The sequence below is a fragment of the Taudactylus pleione genome, unplaced genomic scaffold, assembly GCF_031769625.1.
Source record: "Taudactylus pleione unplaced genomic scaffold, aTauple2 ptg000116l, whole genome shotgun sequence".
Taxonomy (NCBI): Eukaryota; Metazoa; Chordata; class Amphibia; order Anura; family Myobatrachidae; genus Taudactylus; species Taudactylus pleione.
Genome location: NW_028284518.1, coordinates 25067068 through 25088206, shown reverse-complemented (window position 1 = coordinate 25088206; position 21139 = coordinate 25067068). Strand labels below are relative to the sequence as shown.

At 40.1% G+C, this 21139-nt stretch overlaps 1 protein-coding gene across 2 annotated transcripts in view; it reads left to right on the top strand.

Moving 5' to 3' along the window:
* Nucleotides 1-21139, top strand: part of RELCH (RAB11 binding and LisH domain, coiled-coil and HEAT repeat containing) — a 200066-nt gene that overhangs the window by 57567 nt on the left and 121360 nt on the right. For both annotated transcript variants that reach the window (XM_088471744.1, XM_088471745.1), the window contains exons 6-12: nt 2897-3076; nt 5481-5572; nt 5713-6012; nt 6723-6798; nt 9233-9328; nt 15261-15373; nt 17581-17671. In XM_088471744.1, coding sequence (XP_088327870.1) covers nt 2897-3076; nt 5481-5572; nt 5713-6012; nt 6723-6798; nt 9233-9328; nt 15261-15373; nt 17581-17671 — 948 coding nt within the window. The remainder of the gene's footprint in view (nt 1-2896; nt 3077-5480; nt 5573-5712; nt 6013-6722; nt 6799-9232; nt 9329-15260; nt 15374-17580; nt 17672-21139) is intronic.

Here is a 21139-nt window from a genome sequence, read left to right as displayed (position 1 = left end):
AGATAATTTCAACATTTCCCAACTCATGGCCGACTGAACCAGATGCTATAAAACATAATATACCACACATTTGCACCCCAAATTCAATACTCTGAGAAGTCGGCTTGGGGTGGACTGGAGATGGAGCAGCAGTGATGTTACCGGCATCATTTCCAGTGGGATTCCCATACACCACCCATCCAGAATTAGTCAGCCTCTGGACTCTGGCCAAAGCTGCTGATTTCCTGACCATACGGAGGAATCTCTGATGAAAGCCGATTTCAGCAGCTGGTGAGCCATAGATTGGCTGTCCCTGCTATAAAATATTAAGACTTTCCAGGGTTAGTGCCGGAAGTGTCTCTGTAACCATTTGTCCTGGAGAATGTCACAGTTTATAGCCATGAGCGTGCACTGAAAACCCACCTGTTCACCAAAGCATACCCTTCCACCACATAACCATGTTACCAGGTCTCTGTCCCTCCCGCCTCAGCCATCTCTACCTTGCCTACTACCTGCACTCAGGTCCCCCTCTACACACTCATGCCTCATGTCATCTGTCTGTCTCCCCTCTCCCCTAGATTGTAAGCTCCTAGGAGCAGGGTCCTCCTCCCCACTGTCTCACAGCCCTCTTATCTAGCACTTCTATGACAGCCTTCACCTTCAGAGCTGTACTGTGTATGGAGAATTGTGTTGCTAATTGTTACTTGTGTTCTGTTTTATATTTTGGTTACTGTATTGTAATGTAATGTAATGTTCTGTGTACCCTTTACTGTATGTACGGCACTGCGGACCACTTGTGGCACCCTATAAATAAAATGTAGTAATAATAATGATGAGCTGTCGGGGCAGAACACCTTTTGTACTTGTGTGAACATATCCCTTACTATTCATGCACAGTCCCTGTTGCAGGTGGAGAGGGATTAGCAGCACTGCTGTTAGAGTGGAAAAGTCCCACCTTAGCAGGAGAGTGGACACCATGCTGGTCCATTTAATTAGTTAATACCAGTTAAAAATGCATTAAAATCATCTGCTTTATCTTAGTGAACTCTTCCCAACTGTCCTTAATATATACTCTGAGGCTCACGATTTTCAGCCTTTCTAGTTTTCATGGTGGCGGTCTTTTTTTTCTTCTAGTGTTATTAATGGTGGCCACTAGCAGCCATAACTGGTGTCTGGCAGTTTACCTCCCACAAAATGTTATATGACAGTCCTAGATGATTAACTGTAATAGTGCTCAGGTTGTGTATCATGTTATGATGCTGCAGGGGAGTGATATATTCTACATTTACTATCTGGCGCCATCTACAGGCTGTCCATTACAACATTAGAGGAAGAGGCAGGCATCCTAAAGTTTGAAAAATTGATTTATCTTCACCGTTGCAGCAGTTTAAGTAACTGGTTTTGTTCTGTAGTTTCTGCAGTATTAACCATCTGATGTGAACAGTGGTCTCTTAGAAATACACAGTATTTAAAGAAGAGACTTACATTTATGTCTGAAAAGTGGTACATTCCTAGAGAAAGGGACATTTGTGACTTCTCCTTTAAAGTCATTTTCAATGTTAAACAGTTCTTCCCTCCTTCCTACACTAGGACTAGTACATCATCTTGTCACCAACCATTCAGTGACCACTGGAGGCCACAGTGAGGAACTCAATCAAGCCCTACTATAGAGATTTAGGCATAATACTATTCAAAGTGTTTAAAACCTTTTAAAGTCAAACTCACCCTCAACTTTAAGTCTATTTGTGTGAATTTTAATACTGTATGTTGCAATTTCTTCTGTTACATACATCTAACCCCCAAAGACTTTAACACTGCTATTTTGCTAGACATGGAAGGGCAGTGACAACACTGATCCCTGTTTGAATGAGGTCAGCATCTTTGGAGGACACACAGGTTTGAGTGAACAGTATACATCAGAACTAAGGAAATGAAAGGATTTAATATTAACAAGCTAAATTCCACCAAGCATCGCATTTTAAGGTTTGGCTAAATGTGGTTTTTAAGGGACTTCCATCCAAACCCATCTTTTTTTTTTATGCTGCTTTTTATTTATTTTTTGTAATGTATTTTTATGGAAATAAATTAAAGATATGAATAAACCATATAAGCATTGTCATTGCATAACAAAGAGAAAAAAAGGGGTCATTTGAAAATAGGAATTTTCTAAAATAAGACATAACTGTGTAAGCCACTCTGAATGATTACCAATAAAGAGGGAGGTAGATGAGTACACATCAAATATAAACATTGATATATAAGCCCGAGTAGAGATGGAATGGTGAAGGTTTACTAAAACAAACCAGTGAATACTTATGTGTAAACTACACAAAATCGAAATGGAGGTTGTACCACATCGTCCGTTGTACCGATGTTCTAAGAGCGGATTTAACCTGGGGTGAAAGGGTGAGGACATAACAGAGCCATATAGAAAATAATTTTTTTGCCCTGCCCTCATTGTCTATAGACATTTTCGTCCAATCCATATAAAAGAGGTGCAGCAGACGTGGCAGGAGGAGGAACATGTTAGGGACGTCAGGTGAGACCCATTGAGAGAGGATGGTTTTCTAAGCAGCTGCTGCCACTCTAGCAAGAAGTTTGCTTCCGCTTGTTAGAACAGGGGAAGGGGATGGGGGATAAATATTCTATTCTGCCCATGTGTTTGTCAATGTAATAGAAATACAAAGGTCATTCTGGATATAGCTCTGCCATCCAAAACAACTGCACTTTGGATGCATATATTAAGAATAACTTACAAGGAGATTTTCCTTCCCATGTATTCTGAGAAAATTCTTACATAGTTTAATTTTAGACTTCAAAGGGGGATTTATCTCCATATAAATTCGTGTCACTCCATAACCTTGTTTTCAAATGGCATCTTGTATTTGTAACTTAATATCACTTCTTATTTCCTCAGGACTTTGAAATGTGGGATGATGTAGGATTGAACATACCAAAGCCTCCAGACTTGTTGCAACTTTACCGGAGCTTTGGAGTAGTAAAGGACACAGCAGACATTACAGTTGAAGTAACGGAAGATGATCTGGAGCCTCTTACAAGCACGGAGAGACCTGCGGCGGAATCGCAAACTATACAGGTGAAGAGGTTTTTGAGCAACAGAAATAAAATGCTACAAGTGCTAGCTAAAGTGGGAAGTTGTTTTTCAGTTGGTTCATTTTGTATATTATGGTAGTAAAAGTCTAATCATTGCCAAATGCACATTAATGTACATCATAGCATGAGAACATCCCATTACATCCCAGTTTTGCTCATTCTGGGTCTAATTAAAAGTCAATAGGCAATAGACATTCTGTCTAAAAGAAACTCACTTCCCGTGTATGTTACAATCCCTGCGTCCAGGAATGAAGATAGTGTCTGTGGCGGCAAGCGATGCACTCAGCCGGGTGATGTTGCAGAGCCCAGGCTGTATCGGGAGCTGCGGACCTCACCGTCGGGAAGTTTCAGCAGCTGATTCCCCAGGTGGTTGCAATAGGTCACGTTAGTATTTAGCAGCTTTGTATCTTGTCTGCCGGTGTGACCACTAGACAGGCAATATATTGCGGCAGCCGGAAACAGTTCTCGGTAACTCACGATTTAGTAAATGGGTAGGTAGAAAAAGCAGCAAACGTCAATGCGTTTTGTTCTCTTGCAAAGAACTTTTTCAAGACAATGTCCATCCTCCATAGTCCTCCCCTATATAGCCATTATAATTCGGAAAACAATGTTTCAACATCACAAATATATAAATTAGCAGATAAGTGCTAAAAATTTGACACTCAAAAGCCAAGAGTAACAAAGCTTTTTATGTATGGCATCAATATATATTAAAATGAAAAGAAGGATACTAATAATAATAATAATCATGGTAGAGACATAGTACAGAGAAGATTTTTAACATCAAAAGTACTTATGTATGGAGATTTATTATAATCGATTCTATTATTGCATAAATATTGTAATTATCTTATGTAAATTACCTATAAAAAAATAATAGAAATAGAAATGAAAATATGAATATATAAAAATAATAAATATATATAAATAAAAATATATATAATATGTAGCAAATAATCAAACAATAATATAATGACACTAATCAAAATAAGTGTAATGATATTAAAAACTAATTATGAAACAAAAGGTGGGAAGGAAAAGAAAGAAGGGAACTCTCCAATTAGAAAGAGGTCCATCAAGAACAAACTGGAAAATGTTCTAGAGGAGGGCCACAATAATGTAACATATATTACAGTATACTCAAGAGGAGGAGGGGGGATGTGGAAGTCAATTGTAGTGACAGACGTCCACTTACAATCTAGTTCCACATCACCAACTTCTACCTTTACTCCATGCAAGCATAATCAAGTGCCTCATTTAACCCCAAAGGATGTAAAGTATCTGATTTGAATATCCAAGCTGACTCGTCCAAGCATAGCTGTTGAAACCTATTAACCCCTCTTTTTGTCCCTGCAAGTTTTTCTACAATGGTGAGGGTGATATCCTAAGGGTTACTTCCATAATGTAATGCAAAGTGTCTGGAGACACTATGGTTCGTAACTTTTTTAAGGATATTGCCCCTACTGTATGTTCTCTGAATCTAGTTTTAACTGGAATCAGTATGATTTACCGCCGGCCGTTAAAATCCTGACAGCGGCAGCCCGGCAGGGGTGAAAATCCAGATCGTCAAAAGGTAAGTATTCACTAACCTAATTCTACACCGTAACCCTCCCTTAAGGGTGCCGACCCCCCCCCCCCCCCAAGTGCCTAACCCTAATCCTCCCCCAAGTGCCTAAACCCAACCCTCCCCCTTCCCCGTCGCCTAAACCTAAGTCCCCCGGGGGGGTTCCTAACCCTAACCCCTCCTTCCCCTAGCCTAAACCTAACCTCCCCGGGGGGGTGCCTACTCCTAACCCCTAACCTAACCCTCCCCCCTCCGCGGCTGTCCACGCCCGGCTCACCTTTGATCGGTGAACCAGGTGTCGAGCTCCCGGCGTCGGGATTTCGATGCCTGTCATTAGTGCCTTGCCGGGATTAGACAGTCGGGAAGCCGGCGGTCGGGATTACGTCCGTCGGCTTCCCGACTGCTTCCCTTTTAACTGATCTAGTGGTCTGCCCACGTACTGTAATTTACATGTAAACTCCAACACATATACGCAAACTTGGACTCGCAATTCAGACATTTCTAATTTCTGAAAGTCCCATTGTGACAAGATGTGATGTTTACAGTTTTAAGTGCCCGTCGTTCATGCATAATGAATGAGGTGTGAGCACCATTCAACCATCGTGTTTTGTGTTAATTTGTTTACTTAATTTATTGATTTTATATATTTTTTGTTTTAATTTAATATGGTATTAAATATTTTATATAAAAGCCAAGAGTATATACATTTATTTGTCTGAACACCGGTATATTGTTTATAAATTTCATTTAACAGCATTTGTACCAAGTTATAAGCATTGTTTTTTTTATTTGCGTTATAACAAAAATGATCTCTTTCTTTTAGACATCTGCATTAGTGGAGGAACTAGAGAATAAAATTAGGCAATGTAATGACGAGAAAGCAGCTCTGCTCGATCAAATTAGGACTCTCCAGAGGTAAGTCATTCTGGCACTGGGGTATAGGGCCACAAAATGAAAGCTACCTTTTTTAATACATCTGTTTTTAATAATGGCTTTACATTATTTTGATAATCATGAAATGCTAGTTTTATTTATAATTATACTTTTGTTTGCAGGGAAATTGAAGATCTCAGAGTGAACTCTGCGACAGACATTTGCCCTGACACCCAGCAGCCTCCTAGGCGACTACAGGGCCAGACTTCAGAGGAGAGTGACTATTACATAGATATAAGAATGTCAGACAATGACCATAAATGTGAGACTACAGAGGATAGCCTGCCTCTAGAGCACATGGAAACAGACTTACATCTGCCACAAGATATTCCACCCAGCCCTGACTTGTCTAAAATTAGTAAGAAGACCCTTCTGTGCACACAGCCAATTAAAGATGGTATCCAATTTGATCAGCCTAATAGGTAAGTTATGCAGAGCTGTTCTAAGAACGTCTATCTAGTGATTAGCATTTACAAACTAATAAGTAAGCATTGGATCAAAGTTGTTATAAATAAACCGAGCCTTCCATTGTTAAAAAGATTAATGAACATTAGTAGTTTTGTGATTATCCATACTTGAGTACAAGTGACTTCATTAGTAACTAATTCATTTTAATTTAACCATCTGTTCTCAAGCATGGATAGCACTAAAATCTGGACTGTTAGGTGTCTCGAGGACTGAGTTTGGTATATACTAGATTAATCAGTATCACTTTTTAGGCAAAATTAGCTTTAGTTGATGTTCTTTTGATTTGTTGATACTTACCTGATGCCTCGAAATCGAAAAATACTTTGTACCAGCAATTCCTGGCACACCATCCTATTTGCTCTCCATCTAATAAACTTATTTTAAAAAACCTGCTTTAAATACACCATTGTTAATGTTTACCAAAAACGTGATGAAGCATGAAATTGTATGTTAAAATGATGCAATATATATAGTACAACTACCTAAACCCTGACCCTGTAATACAGAGGTGCAACCAGTGCTTACATTTTGCTTTTTAATAGTTAAGGCAAACAAATACTGTTGCTAATATTGCTACTACCCTTTCCGGTTTATATCTAGTTGATATTTTGCTAGATATGTTTAATATAATTTATCTTCAATTGTTGTTGTTCTTTTTCCACAGAAAACTGTCACCAGCCTTTCATCAAGCACTACTGTCTTTTTGCCGCATGTCAGCTGACAGTCGCTTGGGTTCAGAGGTAATAAATCAACTATATTGTACTTGTGTTTTTGTGCTATGTTATAAATTAAATACAGTGCTATAGGTTTGTCTTAACACATTATGCAAAAATTAACAATGTCAGGTTGGAAGTTTCATATCTGACACTGCTAAGGACTGAAATTGTTATCATTGTTTATTTATATAGCGCCACAAGTGTTCCGCTGCGTCTTACAAAGTACATAAACAACAAGTGACCAATGAATTACACAATACAATGCAGGACAAGGGCATGGATAATATACATTGCTACAATAACGACCATAACACCCAAATACCTGGTCCTGGAAATACCTATGATTATAAACATTAAATCACTGGTATTAGGGGATTTTGTTTAGAGGCGGACTGGGCTGGGAGCAGTGTGCATGTGCCTCCCCAGCCCAGAACCCCATTTTTAGTAGTGTTTTGTACTATCATGGGGACAGATGGCTGGCCCTTTGGTATTTCATGCAGCCATGGGCAGTCCATTGCACTCGGGGCCTGATTCAGACCCGCTCGCAAGCGGGTCAATGGTGGTCTCTGCGCATGCGCAGCGGCCACACTGCGCGTGCGCAAGCCCCGGAGCGAGAGAGAAATTCTCTTTCTCCGTGGCTCACTACAAAAGGGGCGGCTGTTGATGTTGATCGTCAGCTCGCCCCGTTTTGTAGGCGTGGCGGGGGGGTGGCTTCACAAACTGAGGCGTTCCCAAGCGAGCACCTGCCGTTTGTGGGCGGCCCAACTGACATCACCAGTGATGTCAGTGGGAGAGCTTCCGGCTCTATTAGAGCTGGAAGCTCTCTGGGGCTTGCGGCCACGAGACCCTACCACAAGGGTCTCGTCGCAAGCCCCGATGGTCGCAATGGTCTTGACCATCGCGACCATCATCCTGGCCGCTCGCAATAGCTGTGGGTGGTCACCCACAGCTATGCGAGGGGCCAGGAGGCAGCACAAAAAAAACCGACCTGATTCAGAGCAAGCGCCTATCTAAGGAGTTCAAGAGGCGGACATTGTCTGCATTGGATCGGAGCCAGATCCATCATCTCCGCGGCACTGACCACGTATTGCTCGGCACAGTAAACACATTGTGTCACATATTGTTTGTTTGTAATGTCTATATGTTAATTTGTGTTGTATACCGGTATTAGTTCTCTTTAATGTCACAGTGGCTGCAATTGCACATGATTTTTACCATTAAGTTTTACAAATATCATTACAATTATATAGGAATGTATTTATATTTACTTCTATCAACAGATTATACGGAACTTGATATTTATATAATTACTACATAAAGTTTTATCACACTACTAATATATTTTTATTTAGTCATATAACTGTGTATTTATGTTTATACTTCTTGATCACACTGTATTTGATATTTATTGCATCACTGCATAATATTTGCAAATTGATTGAATGATTAATTGATGTGATCAGTTCATTAATAATCTGCTTATCAAAAGTGTTATATGCGCTGGGGTTCCCCCCCCTTTTTTTCTAGTTAAATATATCAACACGTCTGGCTGTGTGTATGGACGACCCACTGACTGTACACCTGCTAGAAGGTGACTGACATCTCAACTGGGTGGGCAAATTTAAATGACCGCCCAGTTGTTATGTCAGCGCAGACACATTGGCTGAACAATTGGTAAGTGTGTATGTAATTGCCAATCATTAAATAGGTTGGCGGGTCGGCCAAACGACCAATCCGTCGGACTTGTGTTTACCCAATTTAAGGGTTCCCTCTAAAGGAAATATGGATGTTGTTTCCTCACCAAACTAAGACTTCTATAGTGCAGTATTACCAGAGGTCAGCAAAAAGGAATGGTATTACAGTACAACATTGCCTTTATTTAAATCATTATGAGGATGCTCCGTGGAGCTGTAAGGGTAGTGGTGTGACCATCTGAAGCGTCCTAAGGCCACTCCAGGCGGCACTGCTACATATACATATATACATATATTCTGGGTGCAGTGTGCCATTATAGGCACCCTGCTAGCTAGATGAGACTAGCAGAAAAAAGCTCTGAGGGCCAGACCAAATGTTTCCCCGGGCCTTATATGGCCCCCGGGCCTGAGGTTCCCCCCATCCCTGATTTAAATACAGAAGTCAACTATAATCAATATCCTTATGGATTATCACCTTTGAGATCCAACGTTATTGCACTAACCTGTTGTACCATACTTCACCGTTGGTAAAAGTTTTACAACTGTTACAGCCTTACTCATGAGATCTTACAACCAAAAAAACAGTTTTTTTTATGATGCAGTGTTTTTGAATCCTGGCCTGTAGGTGCCAACCCTTTTGTTTAACGTTTGTGCTCGGCTGCATTGATATAAAAAGGTTGGTCTGTAATCGTAAAGCTCATAATGCCAGGACTCCTTTTATGTCTGGTCAGTATAAGTTGCCTAAAGGCTTTCTTTGATTGCAGGTGTCTCGGATCGCTGACAGTGAGAACGGAGTCATGTTGATGTTGGGACGCTGCCTGCCTCATATTGTCCCAAATGTGCTCCTTGCAAAACGTGAGGTATGAAATCTTCATCTAACTGATTTATATGTTATCTACGTAGATTAAAGTCTGCAAACTTTAAACAGCAAATTAATTCAGTTGACCGTTTTATTTCCGTGCATGTGTCTGCTTCTAGAAAGCGGTTGTACATCTGTGCCAGGTGAGTTCAGTAGTACTGCATGGCATCCCAGCCACTTACCCTTGTGTTTGACAAAATAATACCACTATGGAAGAATGGTCTGTTTTTTCCTTATGTCCTATGTGCCAACGCATTAAAAAAAATCATAGTAGTGAGTAATACTTAGGATTATTTTTGCTGCATCCATTAGCTGTATATATGCATTTAAACATGTATGCTCACATTGGTGTAGTATGTTGGCTTTTGTTTCTTTTTTTAGAATGTTGCCTATGGTATACAGATTAGAGATGAACGGGTTCGGATTTACTCGGATCTCAAAACGGCATTTTATTGGCTACCGGCTATCACGTGTTTTGGATAGCCAATAAAATAAATCCGAACTAATCCGAACTTGCGGTAAAGAGGCGAAACGAACAAGTAAATCCGAACCCGCTCATCTCTAATACAGATGTGTCCTCCTACATCTATCTTTAATAAGCCACGCAGAGCGATATGCCTGGTGTGAGTGAGCCGGCAGGTCCCATTCAACTCTGCTAGCGTCAGGCGTCTTTTTTTTTTTTGACAATAATGCAACTAAGTCATAATACACCGAGAGTAGGACGCACCAGGAGACTGCTGATTAAATAGAAATGCAACACTTGCATACCTGTGTGTGACTTGGGTCTATAAATGGTATTTGGCATGGAAAAAAACTGTGGCCACTGTATCATAACACTACATATGCTGATTCAGAGACTCTGTTGCAAACAGATACAGATGTGTCCTCATACATCTAACCTCCTTGCGCGTTAAACAGCCCTTCTACTGGCGCCGTGTCATGCCGCGCCATGGTAGCACTGAGTGTCTTTTCGGGTGACTGTTCCCTTCAAATGCATCTTATTCACACAGCGATGCTGCTTCTGTTGATTAAAATGATATGCGACATGCCTATATTCTGTGTGTGACTGCGGGTGTATCTGCATGCAAAACGCTACGTTACAAAGTCACAGCATGTAACACTATATTAACATGGCATTTCACATGCAGATACACCCACAGTCACACACAGAATATAGGCATGCCGCATATCATATGCTTGTGCAACACATTTGCATAACTGTGTGAATAAGAAGCATTTGAAGAAAAAAGACACACAAAAACACGCTTGGCACTCACGCATGTGACTCTGTGTGTGTAACGCGACTTGCAGTGTCTCACGGGTTCTGGCGCGACTGAAACAAAGATGTCCTGTACTTCTAAATATGCATATCCTCCCATGCCCTGCCCAGCTCCCATTTTCTGTCGTTCTAAGATGGAAAAGCTAGGAAAAATAGTTTACATTCTGCATTCGTTATATAGTTTATTGTAGTATGACAGAAATAGACTCTAGTACGAAAAGTGTTCACCAATCGACCAGTTTCTTAATCCAATGTTCAACATTATTGGCCATATCCAAGTAGCAGCGATAAGCCACGTTTGTGCAAAAAATTTCACCAGTGCAAAATTTTTGCACAAAATGCATATCGCACAATCCTATTAGCCACAACTTTTCGCACGTGTGAATTCTCCATAGTCAAAAGCAGCAAAAAGTTTTCACCATCTCAAAACCCCTATTTTTGGCTATAAATGTTGGTTCAGAACCCCCTTGGACACCAACCCCCCACATCCCCTAATGACTAATTAGGAAAAAATATATTTTGGCTTAATTCGGCCAATAATGACATGTAAAGTTTGGGGTGAAAATGTGAAAGGTGTTGGAAAATGGGTGTTTAAAGTAGTGGGATTGGAATTTTTTTTGGCGGGGGGAGGGGGTGGGGTCTATGGGTGGGATATGTGTTTTTAGAATTGCAGGTGCATGTGACAGGTGTATTTTTAACATCTACTAAAAATTCAGTTGCAAAACACAAAAGTATACTTACACCCATTTTAATGTACCCCCGATTTAACTACAGCATTTATTTTTTCAAAAAGTATAGCTTTCTATAATTTTTCCCTGTTGCAGAAAAATGCATATATCAGCCATGTGACACAGTTAAAGAACCCCAAACCCTTTATGTCCCTTAACAGACTTCTATACTGTTACCCAGTGTTAGTTGTAATTTTTTTGAGGTACAGGCTGTTTTCCCCATTTCTACTTTTCACCGCTAACAGCATGGAGAGCATTTTCAAAAGAAGAGCCGCATTGCGTCATTTGCAATAGGATAGTGGAAATAGCAGGAGTGCACATACGTGCGGCGTGCCAGATTCAGGCGAACTATGCACTTTACACATGCAAAACTTAACGTTTTCACGTCTAATTGGATATGTCCCTAAGTGGACTGTCCACTACAGACTGCATTCGTAACAAAGGTCTACTACAGATGTGGTGTTCAATGCCTACGCAAGCTTAGTTCATTCGTCAGCTTCGATTAGTCAGCCTGAATTGGTATTAGTGTAAAACTTGGAACTTTTGATTTCTATTTATTTAAATGTGTGCAGTTCCTGCTTTTATTTCCTTTCTAAAGTAATGTAAGGTAGAAAAGAGGTGCCACACATTTTATTGCATTAAAAAACACTTTGACTTATTTTAGTTTGCATTCATCTGATGTAAATATTAAGGGGCAACATTATAAAAGAAAATCCTAAGCCTAGCAATGCGGTAAAGTGCCATGGTCTTTTCTTCATCGATCTCCTGGCGGAGAGGAAACATACCTTCTAGTTTGCTTCTAGTCTGTACACTGGGAAATCTGTTGTTTCTCTAGTATATGTGTACCCCTTATCTTGGCACAATTAAGAAATAAGCTTCAGGTTACAACGTCAAAGTATTTTGACTGTGACGTAAATGGATGGACTGGTGTCATGTTAAACGGGTTCCTTTTTCTGTTATAAATTGCTAATATAGGAACTTCTGTTTATTCAGGTATATACTGTAGCTCATTAATTTACATAATCTGCTTTATATTAATGGCAAAAAGAGGTTTTACTTGCATCTTAAACTCATTTAGGGCCCTATTTATCAATATTATTTTTACTAAAATCATGTTAAAATGGGTGTTTTCACAACCTTTTCATTTAATTGTATCAAAGGGCTTTTGGAGCAGTTTTCATGAAAAATCGACTCCAAGCCCTTAAATTTGCATTCTTTTAGTAAGCAGATTGCATTTCCAATATTTGTAATGGGAAATACGATCTGCTTCAAATTTACTAAAAGAAATTGTTACAACATACTGGAGCCCTGAGATAACAATGCCACCTGGAGATGGCGTTAAGAAGCGTTCCCACCGTCTCACCTACTCTAACTTGTCCTTCACTGAAAGCAGAGCCCTTGGTAGGCTTCGGTGATCAGCCTGCATGTCTGATAGTCCGCAGAACTGATCTTAGAAACCCCCCAATTACATCTGTTCAGATAATCATGACCTGGTGAGCTCCTCGGTGACCTGGTCATTTGATCACCGTGCCCCTGTCATCTGATCGGTAATCTGAGATGCTGTGATGTCCAGGCACCATCCTCAGTTTACTGCAGTGATCAGATGACCGGAGCACGGCTGTCAGATGACCGGATCACAGAGGAGCTCACAGATCACCTGAATGTAGGCAAGTGTAAACTGAGCGCGGGGTGAGAGCCGGCAGCGCATTTGCGGTCACACTGTCAGGGTATTTTTAGCGAAAATTACCCTGAAAAGTGTGTGAAGAGGATTCGTAAGGACAGAGCTTTCTCACACCCTGCATGTCCCTGCATGCGATATTTGATACATCCTTGTGATGTATTCAAATATCACATTGCAATATTGGGTGAATTTGCCACATCCCATCCGCATCTGAGAAGCTGCCCCATAGTATTGATATGCTATGCCTTAGAGCTTCTGTTCTGTGAGTTCCTGAAATAATGCTGTCTTTGTTGTCACAAAGCACGAGTACAGGCTTTCTTCTATCTCGTTCATTCATAATATTGCAATTTTTGTCCACTGTCACTTATGATGGATATGCAGGAAATTCCTATATGGCTCGGTGTGTTTTGGGGGGAAAAATTTCTGTTAAACACACTATCATATATATTTGTCTGCTAACAATTATAGACATTAACAATTACAGCGCTTTTCCTTTCATGACAATTATTACTTTCTCAAATGACTAATTATCAGATGTTTCAGTTGTCATCTTGAAATATGAATGTCATTTAAAAGGGTCTGGTACAGAGCATGCCATATATGTTACCTTATGCCTGCCGGCATTGGAGCCCTTGGCATAAGACCTGTGGATGGTTATACCCACTTTCAGACACTAACGACTATGACTAAGGTCAATAGAAATGATTTGCACTGTCCTGTGCTGTATGCCAGAAATGCTGCCTGGTGGACAGTAAAGGGAATCCATACTCTTCACAAAAAAAGTCAAAAAAATACAGAAAATGATCCCTGGTGCAAATGTGAGATTATACTGTATTGTCAGAAGTGATCAGGATTTGTACATTAATCCTTGAAGGGAAACAGTGATGTGTGTAAAACAAGTAAACAAGTACAGTAGTGTTTAGTATATCGGATGCGGACGAGGAAACAGGGTCTTGGGTCTTGAGTTTGTCCAGGCGCACTTTCCATAGGTAAAAGTTCTTGTTTAAAGTTTCATCTATCTTGAAGTAGCAGTTGCTGTTTCAGATGTAGGTGAAAATGCCCCCGGTGGACGAGCCTTTCGCCCTACTGAAAATTCATTCCCAAAGCAGACTGAGCCGTTAAGAGGCTCCCTCCAGTTAGATGTCACTGGAGGCAGCTCCCCAGCTCCTCAGGGATCACCGGCCTGGGCTGACTAGTGGTCAGGGTTAAAGCTTTGGCCCGGGGACCCGGTGAGAGGGGCTCCCCTGGCTGTGGCATTAGCCCCCGCTAGAAAAATTCCATTGCCGGTTCTGGATAATACAGGGGAACCCTATGTATTTTTCCTGTGTGCTTAAGTGAATCTTGCTATCCTGTTACCCTGCTGGATCATCCTGTTGTGTCTGTATTGTGTACTCCTGCTGTATAATCCTAGTAACCTGTAATGTGCAATCCTGATATCCAACCGGTTAATCCTGCTATCCTGAATTATACAATTCTGTAACCCTATGGAGCAATCCTGCTAACTTGCTTTGTGCAATCCTGATATCCTGCATATCGTTTGTTACTGTTTTATGCACTTCAGAGCACTGTGATGCTTTGCAAATCGACAACAAAAATGTCCAGTTTTAGGTTCTTTATCTTCCTCTTCCACATCATTGGGCCTGTTTAATAACATTGTGCTATTACAAATGATGATCTCTAACTCCTCTAATCCCTATTTAGCTATGACTGTAAAGCTGCATACACATCTAAAGATTATCTGTCCAAGCAGCCGACTAGTTGATTTGTTGGAATGAAAATCTGGTAACGTATGGGAGTAACTGATGATCAGCAATTTGCTCCTAAATGCCAGAAAACAGATGAAAATGGTCGGTCAGACAAGTTTGTTAAATGTTTGATCTAAACAATTTGTTCAAACAACAGTTTTTGGCCATTTGCCAGCTTTTGGGAGCAAATTGCTGATTGTCATTTGCTTTTATACATTACCAGATTTTCATTCCAACCAATCAACTAGTTGGCTGGTTGGACAAATAATCTTTAGATGTGTGGCCAGCTTAACATCACATATCTGCCATTTTTGGAGGTTTTGTTGGACAACTCTAGAATCTAAAATCTCACAGGTGTTTGACTTTGACTCCATGATATTTAACTCCTCATTGACCCAAGAACCTGTTTAGCAAAGTAGATCTGAATTACTGTATGGTTCTGCAGCTTCTGTATTTTCTTTATTTGCTTTCCATGATCATCTCTTTTCCCTGATGTACAGGAGCTGATACCACTTATACTGTGTACTGCCTGCCTCCACCCAGAGCCTAAAGAAAGAGACCAGCTTCTGCACATATTGTTCAATTTAATCAAGCGCCCAGATGATGAGCAAAGGTATGAGTTTTTTCTGGCAGCATTTCTGGGCTTGTCTAATGCTGGAAGAAATGCTAAGCATATAAATGCTGTATGATGATCTCTGGTGTTTGCCCAGGTGAAATAGCCACTTGTTTGTTTTAGCTGATTAACTTTTGCTATAGATGTGTCCTCATGCACCTAGCCTCAATACACCATGCGGCACGAGGCACCTGGCACAAATGATCTCTGCCGAGCAGTGTAGCGTCTTTGTCACTTGAATGTGCGACCTAATCACAACGTGATGCGACAAAACTGCTTCACAAGACTGCACTGATTTGATCTGCAACACTTGTATATCTGTGTGTGACTGAGTCTGAATCTGTAAAACGGACATAAGCGTGAAAATAATGTGTCAGCTGCATTGTAGCAGTTCTTATACAGATTCAGACTCTGGTGCGATATGTTATAGGCTGTTTTCAAAACTGCTATGCAGAGCTTAATCTTCCGGGACCTGTTCTGACGATACAGTTGAAAGGACGGGCAATATTGTATTTTGAAATTTAAAAAAAAAATGTATTTCTTGGTTCTGTAAGTGCCAGTAGGCCCAGGCAGCTATGCTTAAAAACAGGGCCATGCTGGCAATTGTAGTTCTCAAAGGACAAAATGTCCTTAAGCTATTTGTTTTTTTTTTTTTATTAATTTATACTTCCATGCCCAAAAAACCTAGGTATATGGAGAAGAACCCTAGTGCTATTGGCACTAGGTTTGGTTACAAATGTGTCTTCTTACACCATTGCTGCAGTCGCACCAAATAGCCCTGCTCAGTGCACCAGGTCCCGTGCTTGCGCAGAGTGGATTTTTTGCTCAAATGTGCGTCTTCGTCACAACCCAATGCAAATTAACCCGCTTCATGGGACTGCACTGATTCATTTGATATGCAACACATTGTGCAACTGAGTCTGAATCTGGATATGAAGTGCAACGATGCAGTTAGCGCTATTTTTATTTATTTATTTTTTTTAGTTAATGCCAAGTTCCATTGTACAGTTTCAGACTCTGTCGCACACGATTATACAAGAGTTGTATATCAATCAGTGCAATTTGGTGAAGCGGTTTTGTCGCGTCACATTCTGACTGAGATGCACATTCCAGCGAAAAAAACTTTGTGCAAGCCGAGACGCAGGAGACCTGGGGCTCCGAGAAGGCCTGTTTTGTGCGACTGCGACAATAGTGTAGGAGAATACATCTGTATATATTTCCTGTATTGGAGAACAGGAGAAGTCTGTACTAGATATGATCACCTTCTGCAGCCAAGCGGTTTGGGATTGCTATATTCTATGCTTGCACATTAATTTAAGCCAATAGAGCCAAGTCTAGCAACAAGGAATTTCAGAATTGCACATCTTCAGCCAATCAGGATCTTGCTGACCTTATGATGCCTTGTTCACCTGGACCGTTATTTTCCCAGTGTAGCAGATACATTATATATATATATATATATATATATATATATATATATATATATATATATATATATATATATATAAATAATGTATCTATAGATATATAGATAGTATGCCCTGCCTCTTTAGTTTCTCTAAAGTCAGATGAAGTACAGATTAGGTAATATTGATGTTACAAGTGACTTTCTGCCAGTAACTTTTTACATTGCAAGAGAGGATGGCCATTTTATCTTTACTTCGGTAGAATACCTGGAGGGGAGATGCAGCTGACCGCTAATTGGGGGCCTGGCGCTTCTAGTTATAGAATCATATCGTATTGCTCCAAGGTTCTGGAGTAAGTGCCAATATAAGAAGTTCACCGATCCTCTCTCTGATCCTTGCAAGAAATAGACAGCTACTGTGGCAATTTAGGATTGTGAATATGTAGATGTAAGAAGTGACTGTCCAATAGAGCAATCCAAAGAATGTTAGTGTACTTATTCCTCACATGTTTTAGCGCTTCAAATGTGATTCTAGTTGAATTAACCCATGGACTCAAAGCATTGCTTTGTTTTTTTTAGGGACCACAAATTATTGCCAATTATCGTCATGTTACTTGCTGTATACATAGTAACTAGTGATATTTAATGTATAAAATATTTGCTCTTCTATGACAAATATGCTTGCTAAAAATGGATATTTAGAATACATTATATATGTGTTTGTGTACTTGCTACTGTCTGCATATTCAATTCATTTTGTTGTACTAATTTAAATGCTTTGACTGCGTTTGTCTCTTTTTAGGCAGATGATTTTAACTGGATGTGTCGCTTTTGCTCGCCATGTTGGACCGACTCGTGTTGAAGCAGAACTTTTACCTCAGTGTTGGGAACAAGTAAGTACACAAAATGTCACCTATTATATCACATGATATATGGCTGGAAGAATGTGTGAATATGCCTAGCTCTGTGTCGTCTCTCTTTTCTTCTAAATTCCATCATGTATCTCAATGATTTTCTGACAACACAATAAATATTGTGCCAGTTGTTATTAAATTTATGTTTAAGGTTCGCACTACAGGGGTATAGGTAGTACCTTTAGCTGCTAAACTCAGGGAAGGTATCCCAAAAGATGAATATTACAAAGGAAAGAATATAGTGTCAGCGCTCTATGGTTCTGTTCTATCACTCAAAAAATGTCCTTAAACTGGTAGTAGGTAATATATGGGTCATTAAGATATGTGTGTTGTCAATCTAGTTTTGGTGTGACTGTGAACCACCTAAAAGGGTCTGTGTAGGGTGGGTGTTCTTATGACAAAGTCTCAGAGATCCGTCACTGGTTTGCAAAACTCTAGGCAGTTAATTTCATGTGCGTCTCAATAAATATGGTAATGATGAGTAGTGTTCAGTAGTCACTAGTAGGTTGTAGCACAATGTGAATAATCCTCCCTTCTCCACCTGGTTACTGCGTTAGTATGTTGCTACTGCACCTCAAAATTCACACAGGAAAAACCAGAGCATCAGGTACTGGTAGACACTATTTTGCAGGAGCATGGGTAAGATGTATTGATTTACCGTTGTTGTTATTACATGCCATGAGTTATTGGCAAGGTTTCTGTTTAAATTGTAATATTGTTGAAAAATTAGCAGCATAGATTTCTTATTACATATTGAAAAAGGGGAAAAAAAACTTTTCTAAAAGTGCAATCACGGTACTAGCCAAAGTTTAAAAACAATTATTATTATTTGCCAATTATATATTGACACTATTGTTTTTATCTTTTTTCCTTTATATCCCCATATTTAAGGTTCAGTGTACAGTACATGTCAAAAATAGTAAAAACTATTTATTGCTACGAAAACAGATTAGGAGAACAATAATAATAATAATATTGGTTGCTTTTAATTCACGTTACAATAGAACGCCAAAACTTTCCCAGATTATTCAGGTGTTAATTTATGCATCTTATTGCTTAAATTAGTTTGTAAGCAGCAGGGCTATGTTCCACATCACAGGAAGCCTAAGGTGCAAATTTAAACTAAATTTCGAGAGTTTCAACTTCTTGAAGCCACTTCAGCTGCATGGATTTGCATTTAGCCACAGCAGAGGAGCTGGCAGGCTGAACCAACAGCGTTTATTGGAGTCCACACAGAGATGCAGTCATAGAGTTTTTTGCAGAACTTACCTATAGCAGTATTTAACTTATATGTTTAAAGTGCCATCTTCAGTCCTAGGGGTAAATTTACTAAAGTGAGAGTTTTTAGAAGTGAGTTTTAGAAGAGATGTTGCCCATAGCAACCAATCAGATTCTAGCTATTATCTTCTAGAAGGTGGTAGTTAAATGTTAAGTAGAATCTGATTGGTTGCTATGGGTGACATCTCTTCTAAACCTCACTTCTAAAAACTCTCACTTTAGCAAATTTACCCCCTAGACTGGTAATACGCCACACTCTGCTACTTGCTTACTGGCGAATATGACGTAGAAATTACCTCATGGTTAGCATGCACGCTTTTCTGGAAAAAGCACGGCCAGCAAAAGACTAAAAATGTTTTTATTTTTATTACATATTTTTGCATATTTAAGCAATGTAAGAAAAAATATGCCAAGGCAGGTCAAGATCATCCAAAATATGCAAACTGAACTATGCCTATATCACCTTCATATGACCTGCGACAGCTGATTGAGTAAATTCTCTTAATAAACAAAACATGCATTTGCATAAACTTCCTATGTCTGGACATCACTATATGTGTGGTGCCAGTTAAACAATATAAGTAATGGTTGCTATATTTTAGGCTAACTTCCACCTCAGTATAATCTTCATAACCTACATATTGCTACTGTAAAGCATTGGACCACCTGCATCAAAGCCAAACCCAGGACAAGTATGTATGGAGCTGATTACTTTTAACAGCATACGGACAATCGCCTCTTAAGACCACAGTGTTCAATTAAAATAAACCAACACACTTCAGAAGGAAATAAGTCCTTCCACCAGGGAAGCACTGCTCAATCAAAATTACATTTATTCACATATGCAAAACATGCAATATTAAAACATGATATATAATAAATGAAACTATTAATTAGTAAATGGAACCCTTCAGGGTTTGTATATAATCCAGCAGTTATAGTATTGAGATCTTGGTACTCTGGCAGGATCCAATAATTATTGCTCTTACACTTGTTTAAACATAGTCCGGCAATCATTAGTGTTATGTATAGACACTCAGTCCAAGGTGTAATCAACCCAAGTCCAGACATTTGTTAGTAGTATTGGAATACTTAATTCAATCCCTGTTAAAAGGATTCGCTGACCACTGTGGACACTTTGATTGCATGCAGAAAGTGGAATGAAGGCCCCCATACATCACCAATTGATTGCAGCAATTGTGCAATTTGCAATCGATTGTGTATAAAAATCTTTCCCTTTTTCAATCGATTGCAAATTGCACAATTGCTGCAATCAAATGCTGATGTATGGGGGCCTTAAGGTACTGGTACCTGAGTACAAGTGGAGCCATTCTATTAATAGCTGCAGATTTAGAATGTGAAGCAGTTTTGAAGGGGGAGGATAGCTTTTTACAAGCCTGTCTCACTATGTACTAACACCATATACTACTAATCAAGCCTGATTGAATGAAGTATTCCTAATACTACTAACAAATGTCTGGACTTGGGTTGATTACACCTTGGACTGAGTGTCAATACGTAACACTAATGATTGCCGGACTATGTTTAAACAAGTGTAAGAGCAATAATTATTGGATCCTGCCAGAGTACCAAGATCTCAATACTATAACTGCTGGATTATATACAATCCCCGAAGGGTTCCATTTACTACTAATTAATAGTTTCATTTATTATATTTCTACTTCAGGGTCCATAGGGTATCCACAGGATACCTTGGGGTATAGGTGTGACGTCAGTCATCGGGCACCATAGAGTTAAGCTTTCAGCCTCCCAGGATGCACTAGGTCCCCCTCCTATACCCCGCCCCGAGCAAAGGCACCTCAGTTTAGTTTGGTGCCCGGCCGGAGTCGGGTGCACCTGTCGGAGTGGAGGCTAGAAGAACCCCTGAAGCTTTCTTCTATGCAGCTGTGGCTGCACATCTGGATGTACAGCATGGACAGTCAGTCCTGACGTCCATGCTGTCTTCCCTACACCCCCGCTGGTACCAGAACGCCGGTACCGATCCGGGGATGCTGGTGAGCATCTGGGGTCACAGCTAGCGGTGACCCCAGATGTTCCGGACCATGGGCGGATTCAAGAGGGACAAAGGTAAGCAGCGGGGTCCCGCGGTGGGTCCCCGCTGATCACATGGTCCTGAGTCCCCAGGCAGGGGGCTCCCTGGGGACTGGC